The 11641-nt window shown below is 50.8% G+C and overlaps 2 protein-coding genes across 2 annotated transcripts; one reads left to right on the forward strand and one right to left on the reverse strand.

Moving 5' to 3' along the window:
- The first annotated feature begins 847 nt into the window (after positions 1-847).
- Positions 848-4858, forward strand: MYL2 (myosin light chain 2). The gene is made up of 7 exons (XM_052691161.1): positions 848-981; positions 1891-1980; positions 2372-2447; positions 3125-3229; positions 3943-4018; positions 4098-4146; positions 4588-4858. Exons 1-7 carry the CDS (start codon positions 868-870, stop codon positions 4684-4686), a joined length of 609 nt encoding a protein of 202 aa, XP_052547121.1. The 5' UTR covers positions 848-867; the 3' UTR covers positions 4687-4858.
- A 138-nt stretch (positions 4859-4996) lies between these two features.
- Positions 4997-10841, reverse strand: CCDC63 (coiled-coil domain containing 63). Its single transcript, XM_052690809.1, has 11 exons — positions 10827-10841; positions 10208-10368; positions 9882-10071; positions 9150-9269; positions 8520-8701; positions 7958-8139; positions 7373-7593; positions 6855-6929; positions 6151-6343; positions 5668-5865; positions 4997-5186 (listed from the first exon to the last, which is right to left on the reverse strand). The coding sequence occupies exons 1-11, from the start codon at positions 10839-10841 to the stop codon at positions 5077-5079; spliced, it is 1647 nt and encodes a 548-aa protein (XP_052546769.1). The 3' UTR covers positions 4997-5076.
- Between the last annotated feature and the right edge of the window lie 800 nt (positions 10842-11641).

An 11641-nucleotide genomic window follows, 5' to 3' on the forward strand; every position in this document is an offset into this window, starting at 1 on the left:
ATTCAGTCTATGACTGCTGGAGCGGGGTGGAGGTGAGAGTGCCAGGGATCAACTGCGGCATCTGTGTCCTTTGGAAGAACAAGGACAGCATCCAGACAGAGCCCTGAGCTCTGGGATCCACTTTCAAGGCCCCTTTTGTTCGCAGCCGTGTCCCAACCCTCCCTGCTCTCCTATCTGCCTCAGCGTGCCTAAAAATACCAAAGGCAAAACAGATCCAACCCACCTGCAGCTGGGACAGGGAGAGTTAATGGCAGAGCCAGGGCTGAGCAAGCGCTTGGCTTGAATAGGTGACAGCTGCCCCAGTGGGGAGTGATACAGGGGATCTTCTTGCTGTGGGAGCTCAGCATCCATCCCCAGCCTCATCCAGCCCCTTTTGGATGGGTTCTGGCTCTTGGAGTATCACAAGTGACAGGTCCCCATTGTATCAAGGGCTCCTCTTTCTTTAGCACCTAAGCAGAGCCCAGTTTTCCCATTCAGAAGATGCAGTAGGTCCTAGAGATGCTTGGAAAAACATCCTTGTCCCTTGGTTGTGAGTGAATATAAGGCAGCTTCTTTATTATGAAGAATGAGGGGGCATTTCCACCCTGCAGCAGAAGGGAGGCACTGCACCGTGATTTGGGGGCACAGTGCTGGGCCAGATAACCCCACAGCAGCCCTGCAGAGGGAAAGAGCACAGCCTCTGCCCTCTCAAGTGGCAGCTCGTGGGAGCTGCTGGGCCTCCTGGTGTGCTGCTAACCTTGAAAGCCTCTGTCTCACATGTCACATCCACCAGTGACAACAGCAAGCTTGCTGCAGATTAGAGGAGGAGAAAGTCAGAGACAAGAGGGTTGGGGGTGGCTGGTTTACCTATTACAGCCAAAAGTGGGCATGGGGCTATTTTTAGCCTGGAATGGGGTGTATTTATTGTTTCAGACCAGGGGAGAAGAGGGACTGCCTCTGAGATTCCTCCTGCAGCACCACCAGCACCTCTGCGAAGCCATGGTGAGTGCTGGAAGCCACAATGGGAACAGGCAGAGTTTGTGCACTGTGTTCTTATTGGGATGGCGTTAATGGGCAGAGAGTGAGGGAAGCTGCGGGGTCTGACGGCCGAGGGGGTAAGCATGGGTAAGCCCTATACTGGGGTAAGCAGATGTAAAGCCTCCTGCAAGGACAAGTGAGGGCAGAGAGGTGTCTCTTATGTTGGTAGCACTCTGTAGAACTTCCTGGCAGAGAGGCTGTTTGGGGGCAAGTACTGTCTTTTTCTTTTCCCTTCCCCCGTGCAGCTAGGGGAAGGGCAATTCTGTCCCTAAAGCCCTCCTGCTGTGTTTTCTCTTGGTAGAATCCTAATTTTTGGAAGGGAAAAAGCTGCATGGATGTGCAGCTCACCAAAAGTGAGGGCGTTTCTGGTTGATTCAAACCTCAGTGCAAGGAGATGGCATTTTTTAAAATATGCAAATACAATAATTAGCACTTTGCTATTAGTGAGAGGCTCAGAGCAATGAGGAGACATCCAACGACCACAGCCCTATGTGTAATGCCAGCAGCGTGCTCCTGAGGCTGAGCAGATCTCAGCCTGGGCTCAACTGCTTTATCCACCACAGCTGAGAAAGCAGAAATTGGAAATCCAGCTCCTTTCTGCTCCGAACTTTGGCCAAATTCGTCAGGAAAGCGAAGACAGATCTGTACTCAGAGCAGAAATCTGAATGCTCCTCAGCAGCTCAGAGTGCTGCACGTGCCCACGGGCCAGAGCAGCACGTGGGGAATCACCAGGCACCAGCCCCACGCTGCCATGAAGGACTTATTGCTAAGCACTGCCATGAAGGACTTATGACTAAGCACAGGGTGGTTCAATGCTTTTATTCCACGCCATAAAAAGACAGTAAGTGAGTGCTACATACTTGAACCCCGCAGGCACCCAAGAAAGCCAAGAAGAGGATTGAAGGTGCGAATTCCAATGTCTTCTCCATGTTTGAGCAGGCCCAGATCCAGGAATTCAAAGAGGTAGGTGGATTGCGTAGAAGCAACGGAATGGCCCCTGATGCAATGTGACCTTCAGCTCTTTCCTCAGTGCTTTGAGAACGATGACAGTTGGCTTGCAATAAGAGGCAAAGTGCCCATTTTTTGAGTTGTTTTATTTTAAAAGTGAGAATAACAGCTCAGTGACACTGTTAAATATGGAGCTGCCTCAAAGCATCCTGTGAGCTTGCTCCCATGGTTGGAGGCTCGAGTTATCCCCCCAGTTTGATCTCATCTTGGTGTGAGAGGGCTTTGGGCAAGGCACAACTTTGGGCTTGGGCTGCCATAGGATGAGGGGCATGGGTGAGGGGTACAGAAGCTTTTGCAAAGGCTGTTGACTCTCCCTGTGCTCCCTGCCTTCCTCCTCTGCTTCCAGGCATTCACTATCATGGATCAGAACCGAGACGGCTTCATCGACAAGGCGGATCTCAGAGATACATTTGCTGCACTCGGTGAGCCCCCATTTAGGAGCCTCTCCTTACAAGCAGCTCTGACCATATTAGACCAACTAAGTGCAAAACCAGCTGTGAGCCCTCATTTAGCCAAGCCCTAGTGGTTAAGTGCATCTTATGCGTGTTTTGCTGAAAACCTGACCCCAAATCATTTTTGTTAGTGTGGTGAATCAGAGCAACTCACAGAGCAGTTGGTGTTTGACCATGTAGGTACTAGACAGAACCTGCACCTGGGTTACCCAGAGCCAAGTGTTCCCTTTGTTCTCTCTTTAATAAGCACCTGGATGTTCCCATCCTGCAGCATCCCTGAGTTTATGGGCACTGGGAGGATTTATGGGAATCATAGGAAACTGTGAAGCCACAGCTGGGCTCTCTCATCACTGAGGCCAACACCAACTGGTAATGGGCCTTTTACCTTTTACTTAGGTGAAAGGATGCAGGCATTCAGATCTGTTCATTTCACCCATTACAGCCAGGTCTCCCACTGTCCTCATCATTACAACAAAGACCTTGTCACCAGGTCCAGGATACTCATAGTACTGCTATTTTTGCCCAAAAATATCTTCTGAAGATCAAGCTAATCCCTAGGACAGTGAGGCAGAGGAACGAAGCAGCACAGCTCAGTTTCTCAAGTTTGCAGCTGGTTGTGACATTCACCCAACGCTGCTCTTTCTTAGGGCGCCTGAATGTGAAAAACGAGGAGATTGATGAGATGATCAAGGAGGCACCTGGCCCAATCAACTTCACTGTGTTCCTCACCATGTTTGGGGAGAAACTCAAGGGTATGAGGGAACCTGGGGAGCAGGGGTGGGCTTGGCAGGTGCTCACCTCACACCACCACTGTGTCCTGTCCCATTTGGGGAAGCCACTCAGCTCCTGGGGCTTCCAATCCCTAAGGATGAGACCCCAAGTGCCTGCAGATGTTCAGGGGGGAGCAGAGGAAATGCAGGTAGTGTTGATCATGGTGTGCAGAGCCCAAAAACGGGTCAGAGGTTGTCTAAGCAAAGCTGAGTAGGAGCAAATCTCTGTGCCCCAGCCATTCAAGACAAGCATCCTGCCATGATGCTGCTGTCCCCACAAAAAGAGGGGACAGGAGATCCTGCAGTGCCCTGTGTGACTGTGACCCAGCTGCATCCCTTATCACTTACGCAAGCTGAGGCATGCAGCCTCCCCGCAGATCTCCTGGAGGCCTCACAGCCCCAAGGGCCTCTGCCTGGAGCTCTATAAATACACACAAAAGATTAGATATGCACTGGATGCCAGGGAGGAGGTGACACAGCCTGCTCTGTGGGCACACCACAACCCTACATCTGCTCCTTTCCGTGTCGACACACAAGGTGGCCAAAATGGGAGGGACGAGGGGGGTCAGCATTCAGGCAGAATCCCCTCGCCCTCTAAATCCCACTGTATTTCGTAAGGGGGTTGTGGGAAGCAGGAGGCTCCTCCTGGCTGCTTCTTCTGCTGCTTCCAATGGTCATGGATGTGCTGCCCACAGGCGCTGATCCGGAGGAGACGATCCTGAATGCGTTCAAGGTGTTTGATCCAGAGGGCAAAGGGCTGAAATCTGCCTAGTGAGTGCAGGGGAGTTTGAGGGGAGGGAGGGTTTGCGTTGAGGCCCCCCCAGTACCCACCACGCTCTCTCATTTGCAGCATCAAAGAAATGCTGATGACGCAGGGTGAGAGGTTTTCCCAGGAAGAGGTATGTGCTCCTGCCCCCACCCTCCATCCCTGCCCATTCCTATGGGTTGAACCTGCTGCTTTGGTGCTGGGTCCTCTTGTCTCTCACAGTGATCAGCTTGGGGTCTCAGTTTCCTATTTAAAAGGGAATGGCAGAGCAGGCAAAAATGTATTCCCAAGAAACCAAGAAATGGTATCCCACCAGAGCCCCACTGGCCGCCTCTCACCTCACAGCAGTTTTGCTGAGCAGGGCACAAGAGAGATGGGGCCTGGAGCTGGACTCAGTGAACTTTATGGGTCCCTTCCAACTTGGGATATTCTGTGATTCTTCACCCCCCTTTATTCTCTTGGATCTGCAGGTGCACTAAAGCTTGTGCAAACCAGGCTGAGCCCTGAGCCCCAGCTCCTGGCCAAGCCCCAAACCCTTCCTGTGTGCCCTTTTCACCACGGCTCTTTCCTGCAGATCGATCAGATGTTTGCTGCCTTCCCTCCAGACGTCTCTGGCAACCTTGACTACAAAAACCTCGTCCACGTCATCACACATGGAGAGGAGAAGGACTAACCCATGGATTCAACACTGGGGTTTAGCACTGTGGGATCATCTCCATGTGGGTCACACTGTAGGTTCCCTTTGTCCCTCTCTCACTGGAGGTGCAGAGCTGTTCTTCATGGGGATAACAACCCAGAACAGCAGCAACACACAATAAAGTGCATTTTGGTAAGAGGAAATCCAACTGCTGTGTGTGAGCAGTGCTTGAGGTTGGCTGGATGCACTGATATGGTGTGGTGTGTTGACAGCTGGAAGGGCACTGTGCCAGACCATGGCAAAGCCATGCCAAAATACGACCTACAGAGCTCCTTCCAGTAGACGGAACAACAGTTGGGTTGGGCACTGCAGAGGCACAGAGATTTGAGGACAGGTCTGTTTATTTAACTCGGCACCACCAGGCTGTCATGCCTTGATGTCGTTCCTCCCCTTCTTGTCCGCTCTGACAGCACTGCCTTGCTCGTATTTTGGGAGAAGCAGCTCACGCAGCTGTGCGTGGTCCAGCGGTGCCTCAACTGCAAAACAAAACAGCCACCCCCTCACACCTCATCACACAGCTGCCATACCCAGCAGGGAGCCAGAAGAACATTGCAAATGGGCTGATGGTAAGGGCACAGTCCCTCCTTCCCCCCTCATATGCTCTGTATGGGAACTGTTGAATCACAGCTTGAAGCACTGATTGAGCAACTGGGGAAAGGACCCGGTCAGCTCTGGGAGCACAGATGAAGTTAATTCATCTGTATAATTGGAAGGGGTGGAGCTTGGCTGCACCTCCCTTGGACCTCATTTAAAGGCTGACTGGCACTGGGGAAGGATCTCTTTCTAGAGATCCCTCCTTGGTCGAAACTTTCCCCTGCAAACCTGGAATCTTCTGATATGGGTAAGCAGTCTTCTTCCTTTATAGCACCTTTCTATCATGCTGATCTTTCCATTGTTACACCTTTGGTGAAATACCTTTCCCCATCATATTGATCTCTCTAATCGTTACCCACTCACAGGCATCAGCAGCATCAATGGCACCTAGCAGGGCGGGAGGTGGTGGGCAGAGGTGGGCACGATCCATGCCATGTAGGAGCTTGGTACCACCCAGCAGAGGGTTGTCAAAGGACTGGGCTGTTAGTGAGCCATCAGCCTCTGTGTAGAGCAGGATCGACTCCATCAGCAGCAGCTCGCTGGTCTTCTTCTCCACTAGACCTGCATAAGAAGGAGCACAGTGCCCGCCACCCTCAGGTGGTGCCATCAGATGGATGGTCTCCTCAGGGATGAGGTCCCCAGGTTGGGCCCTGTGTCCAGAGCCAAGATGGGGCTTGGAGATGTGTATATAGTCAGGTTAGCTCATGAGTTTGCGTGGAATTTGGCATCTGAATTTCACTTTCCTCAAGGGTGAAATGGGTCTCAGGGAGACAAAAAAAAAAAAAAGGATGAAAATGAAAAAGAGCAAGGGGAAGGGAGACAGAGAGGCACAGAACCACAACTCACCTAAATATTGCATCAGATTCAAGTCTGTGATCTGCCCCTTGTCTCCAAGTTGCTCTCTGATCTTTGTAGCATCACAGTTGTTCTCTTTGAACAGGACCTCAATGGCAGATTTGAGCTGGCCAAGGACTTTGCTGCTTTCTTTGCATCTGTCTTCATAGTCATTGGCTTTCTTGGTGTTTTGACTGAGCTCTTCCTATCAGCAAAAGTTCTGAGAGGTGTCGCAACTGCTCTCTGCTTTTTCCTCCCACCCCAGTGCAGGCTGTTTCCAGTTTAGAAACTGGAAATATCCCCGGAGAGGTTGTGGGGGCAAAACAATCTGTGAAGGAGATCTCACACACTCTCCATGTTACAGAGAAGACCCACAGGCTTTGAAAAACCAGGGCTGGCAGGAGATCTGCTGCCATCAAAATCTGAGACAGAGAGCCCATTTCTACCCATTTTCAGAGCTTGTTCAGTCACTTGCCAGAGCAGCGTTGTCAAGACCAGACTTTCACTGACAAGATAGTGAGGAGCTGTGGGTGCCCTACCCCTGGAGGTGTCCAAGGCCATGGATGGGCCCTGGGCAGCCTGAGCTGGTAGGGGGCAACCTGCACATGGCAGGGTTGGGGCTGGGGGGTTTGAGGTCCCTTCCAACCCAATCATTCTGTACACTATGATAGATCAGCACCTGCTATCTCTGCAGTTGGAAATCCCAGCCATCCTACCTCTAATTCCTTCAGGACATGAAGGCTGCTGGTCTCTGTGTTCTCCTGGTCAGTTGTGAAGAAAGCGATTTCATTCTGTGCAAACAAAAGCGCATGGAGGGGACAGTGGCTGCCTGTCCAATAGATGTGCTGAGCCCGGGGATCATCCCTGTGCCCTGGGAGCAGGGGCGCCCCAGCTGACCCCCCTGGGGACCACTCCTCAACAGGCAGCCTTTCTTATTCCAGCCAGCTCCGCACAGGGCTGAGGCAGCTCTTAACTCTCCCTGAGCGCCTTCTCGTGCAATATTTTTGCTGGAAACACGGTGGCAGCATTGGGACGCTTTTAGCTTTGAGCAGGCACTTCTCTGCATCTGGGAGCTGTACTTTTGGCTGCCCTTCGCTTTCATCTAAGATGGTCTGTAAGTCAGAACCTGGTGTAGGCAGCAATGCCGGTCACGTGGAGGAGTAAAAAACAACCCTGACCCTGATGTGTTTTCTGCAGTAGGTATGGAGAGCCTGGGAGCAGGACTGCAACAAACCTGGAGGTTCTTGATCCTCTGCTGCAGCTTCTCCATCTCACTGTTCAGCTCTGTGGCGTAGCTGAAGTAGGCAAAATTCTTCCCCTCCTTTTCAATGAAACCATCCACGAGCTGGTCGATATTCCCATTCTCTGCCAGCTCCAGCAGTCTCTTGTATGTCACCTCCCGGCTCTCAAAGCTTTCCCCTTGGCTTCGCTTCATGCGCTGGGCTGCCTTCAAGGCTGGAGGAGAAGACAGAGAGGCTGAGATATGTGTATCTCTGCTGGAAGAGCCTCTGCCTATGAGTGGGGAGATGGGGAACTTGGATCAGAACAAACACAGTACTGCCTAGAGATTAGCAAGGAGGCCACAGTCTGCATGGGGGGCAAATACAGCAGGACTTAAGGAGCCATAGGTGCACATAGGAATCACTTCCCTGCTTCCCCTTCCCTTTTTCTGCACCAAGGGCACTCCAAGACAAACAGTGCTCCTAGCCCTGGTGTCTTTGGGTTGCAGTGCTCCAAACTGCTGCAAGTAGCTTCCTTGCTGGCCTTGCAGACTCCTGTTTTGCAGCCTCAGCTGCAGGAGACTTCTTGTATGTGATACCTTCCTTCTTTTTGGCCTGTTCCTCCATTTCAGAGCGATCTGTATATTTGGCAAGCACAAAGGTTTTCAGCTTGTTCTCCTGCTCACGGATCCGTTCTCGTTCCTGCAGCTCAATGTTGTACTGGGCAGTGTTTTGTCTGTGCCTTTCATTCATGGCTGCAATCCTTGCCAGGCACTCTACCCTGAACACAGAGAGTTGCATCATGCATAGGTGGAAAGAAGTGCGGGTAGAGGGATTTGTATTCTTGTAAGCAGACTCTATAGGACCAGAGCTGGCCTCTGCTCCAAGTTCTTGTGTAAGCTCAGGTGGGACTCAGAGCAGAGACAGCTCCATGGGGCAATTCATCCCATCATGAGCAATATCTGGGATGGGTGAAATAAGTGACGCTCTAGAAGTACCAGTCTGTTCAGGGACCAGGCATCCAACCTTTAGATAGCACCCAGCCCTGGGCAGAACAGTGAATCCTCTCTCAGGAATTATAATTAGTTTCTCTTCACATTGACAGCAATCACTGAAATTGCCCTCAATGCTGAACTGCTGAAGACTCAGTGAGCCACATACCGCTGCTTGTGTGCCTGCGTGGCCTGCTCTATGGCAGTGTCCATCCTCCTTTTCTGCTGGGCCAGGTGCTTATGGAGCTTTGAGTAAAAGTTATCCAAAGTGGCTTTCTGAATTCGAAGGCTTTCGATCTCTTCTTGGAGCTTATTATTGGTGGTCAGGATGGTATCAAAACGCACGGTGACCTGGGGAGAGGGAAGTAAAACAGCTTTGGTTGGTACAGAATCTCTGCTGAAAGGCATCAATCAGGGCTAGGACAAACACAGAGAAAGAGATGAGATATAGGACCTGCCCTGTTCTCATTGCAAATCATGTGAGGCACCAGTGAGCCAGGCTTGTCATGACAGAGACCTGATGTTGGCATTGCCCAAGGTAAAGTGGCTCTGGGCAGCTCAGTTTTATCACAAAACAGGTGCACACCTTCAGGCCTCTTGGCACGGAACAAGTGCTGCATTTGGGTCACCAAACTTGAAGGAGTTTTTCAGGTACTCTGGGAGCAGTGAGGGAACAAGCTGAGTCCTTTGTACAGCTTGTAAAAACCAAATGCATCTGCACTGTCACCCTACTACTGATTAAAAAGCATTTTGTACGGGCCACAGCTTGGCCCTGAAACTCTGCAAAATGTTTGCTTACGTTGTTCAGATGCAATTCCAGTGTCTGAGTCTGGTTTTGCAGCCATTTGCTGCAGTTTGCTTGCTTCACTTTCTTTGTTATCACATTTTGCCTTTCAACCTTCTTTTGCAGCTCTAGGATCTGTACAGAGAGGATTAAAAAAAGAAAAACAAAGTATAATCTCCACCCCTACAGTCTGGATTTTTGTCAGAACGCTCAACCAAAGAAAATACCCTTTGTTGACCTGCACTACAGCAACTGTGTCCCTAATGAGCTCACGGCTATTGAAGCATCTTTGATCCGAAAGGATCCCATTCTGCACACTCAGAAACATAAACTGTAATGAGAAATTTCTTTATTTTCACATCACCAGGGAAAAGCAGCTGCATCTGGAGGGAAATTCAGTAGGTGTTGAACTCAGCAGCACTCTGTGTAGGGTGAACAGGCAGTGAGGATGGATTTTTTTCATAGCAATCCTAGCACAGACTCCATAAATGAGTGAAAGAAAATGTTTGACAGAACAGAGCAGCTGATAGTGGAAATAAATCCACAAGAAGCATGAGGTAGTTAGAGAACTCTGAGGCTGGTGGAAGTGTTATGAAAGCCAGGAGATCCTGAGGTCCTAACAAAGTCAACCCAGCTATGAGGCTCCCATTAATGGACAGCTCTGCAGCACCTCTAGCAGCTGCCAGTCACACATGTCTCTGCTCTGCTGTACCATGCTGAGCCAGAGAGTGGTTCAGATGTTCTCACCTCATTGTCCAGCTCAGACACCAGGGCTTTTCTATCTCTAATCAGACAATCATACTGATCCTTGGTCTGCAGAAGGCATTTCAGCTCCTTGCAGTTTCTGTCATCGCGAATCGCGTTTCTCAGGGACCTGATCTTGCTCAGCAGTAATGACACCTCTTGGTGTTCTTGCTTCAGTGACTGGATTTCTTTCCTGCAGAGGTAGAATGACAAATGACATGAAGCACATCCCTCTTGCAGGGCTGGGATAGGTTTTTGTCCCACTTCACTGCTGAGGTCCGCAAGAAGGGACTTTCCGAGCCCATGGAGCCTAGTGAAGCTGTACTCACTCCTGAGTTTGCATTTGTTGTCTCATGCTGGCACCAAAAGATTTTCTCTTCTCCACAGCTATCTGGAGCTGTTTCTGCAGCCTGTAGAACTCCACCTGTATTTGCCTTTCTGTCACAGGGAAGTCTGACGGTGTGTGCATTGAACTGGACCCTCTCAGCTGCTGCAGAAAGGGAAAGTTTGGTAACTTTAGAAAATACAAGCAATGGTTCATTTGGACTCAGGGTTAAAGCCATCCCCACCTTCAGTCTTTTAACACATACCCATCTACTCATCACAGTCTCCAACCCTCCACTGCCACCTAAGTACCCATCAGTATGCCAAACACTGAGCCAGGGAAACAAGCCATGAATTCTCTCCTTGCAACACCACAGAGCAAGGTGTTGGCCTTGACCAGTGCCAACAACTGATGTATTGGTCTCCCACAGCATCCAAATCTCAGGGTATGGCCCCATGCCTGATGCAGAGGATGAGATCAGCCCCTACAGTCACCCAGCAGCTTGCTAAGAGGCAGAGGCAGGAAGTCTGGTCCTGTCCAGATCATACCATAGAATTTAGCTCTGCAGGTTGGGTTCTGACTCCACTGAGAAGTCCGAGCTGGAATATTTAATTGGTTTTTACCTTTGAGTTCTTCATTTTTCCTGTCTAACTTCACTGTTTGCTCTGCAGAGACCTCAGGGTGAGAGGAGGGAGCCTTCCTGGGAACCACCTGTTTTCAAAGGGGAGAAATGAAGTCTGGTGACGAAGTTGCAGTGGTGCTGGCACAGAGGTCAAGGCTGCACCATCCTGCCCTGCCCTGAGCACCTACTTGCGTGCTTGGCACATGAGGTATCTGTCACAGATGGCAGCATGATGAATAAAAGGAGAGCATTTGTTGTGATGTCATCACCAAACGCTCTCCTCTCACTGAGTTTATAAGTAGGGGGGAGAACAGATGGTTCCAGCTCTTCCATCCTGCTTGGTACCTGGGTTTCCATAGAAATCCCAGCAAGGCCAGGCCCCCTCACACCAGCAGCCAGAGCCTCAGGGGAGCGCATTGGAACAGTTGTACGTGGACATGATTTCTGCAGGGAATGCTTCACCCCACAGAGCTCCAGCTGAGGAGGGCACAAAGGCTGATCCTGCAACCTCCAGCATCCATGGGTGTCTCCCTGTCCCCCTGACACTGCTGTCAGTGCTTACCCTGCTGCAGGATATTGCCGTTCCTCTCTGGCAAGGCAATGGGGCTGCTGCTTTCCTAAGGAAAATCTCGTTTCCAGTGGGAAGTGTAGGAAAGATGAGACCCAGAATGGAGTGGGGAGGGCCAACGGCTGGCCCTTGGCCTCCTGGAACCCGGTCCTGGGCATCAAAAAACTGGTGCTGGGCTGGTTGCTATGGCAGCATCTCTGCACCACAACACAGATGGGGACTGTATGGGAACCACACCAAGAGTTATG

Source organism: Tympanuchus pallidicinctus, unplaced genomic scaffold, assembly GCF_026119805.1.
Source record: "Tympanuchus pallidicinctus isolate F22 unplaced genomic scaffold, pur_lepc_1.0 scaffold28, whole genome shotgun sequence".
Lineage (NCBI taxonomy): Eukaryota > Metazoa > Chordata > Aves > Galliformes > Phasianidae > Tympanuchus > Tympanuchus pallidicinctus.

What these genes read in the sequence shown, in the direction of transcription:
- CCDC63 (XM_052690809.1), bottom strand. An exon ending in TGTCTGAGCTGGACAATGAG is followed by an intron (nt 9,270 to 9,881) that starts GTGAGAACATCT and finishes CTCTCTGTACAG; the next exon opens with ATCCTAGAGCTGCAAAAGAA. An exon ending in TGGAATTGCATCTGAACAAC is followed by an intron (nt 8,702 to 9,149) that starts GTAAGCAAACAT and finishes CCCTCTCCCCAG; the next exon opens with GTCACCGTGCGTTTTGATAC.
- MYL2 (XM_052691161.1), top strand. Translation starts at nt 868, where the DNA reads ATGGGGCTATTTTTAGCCTGGAATGGGGTGTATTTATTGTTTCAGACC. An exon ending in AGCACCTCTGCGAAGCCATG is followed by an intron (nt 982 to 1,890) that starts GTGAGTGCTGGA and finishes TGAACCCCGCAG; the next exon opens with GCACCCAAGAAAGCCAAGAA. An exon ending in AAAGGGCTGAAATCTGCCTA is followed by an intron (nt 4,019 to 4,097) that starts GTGAGTGCAGGG and finishes TCTCATTTGCAG; the next exon opens with CATCAAAGAAATGCTGATGA.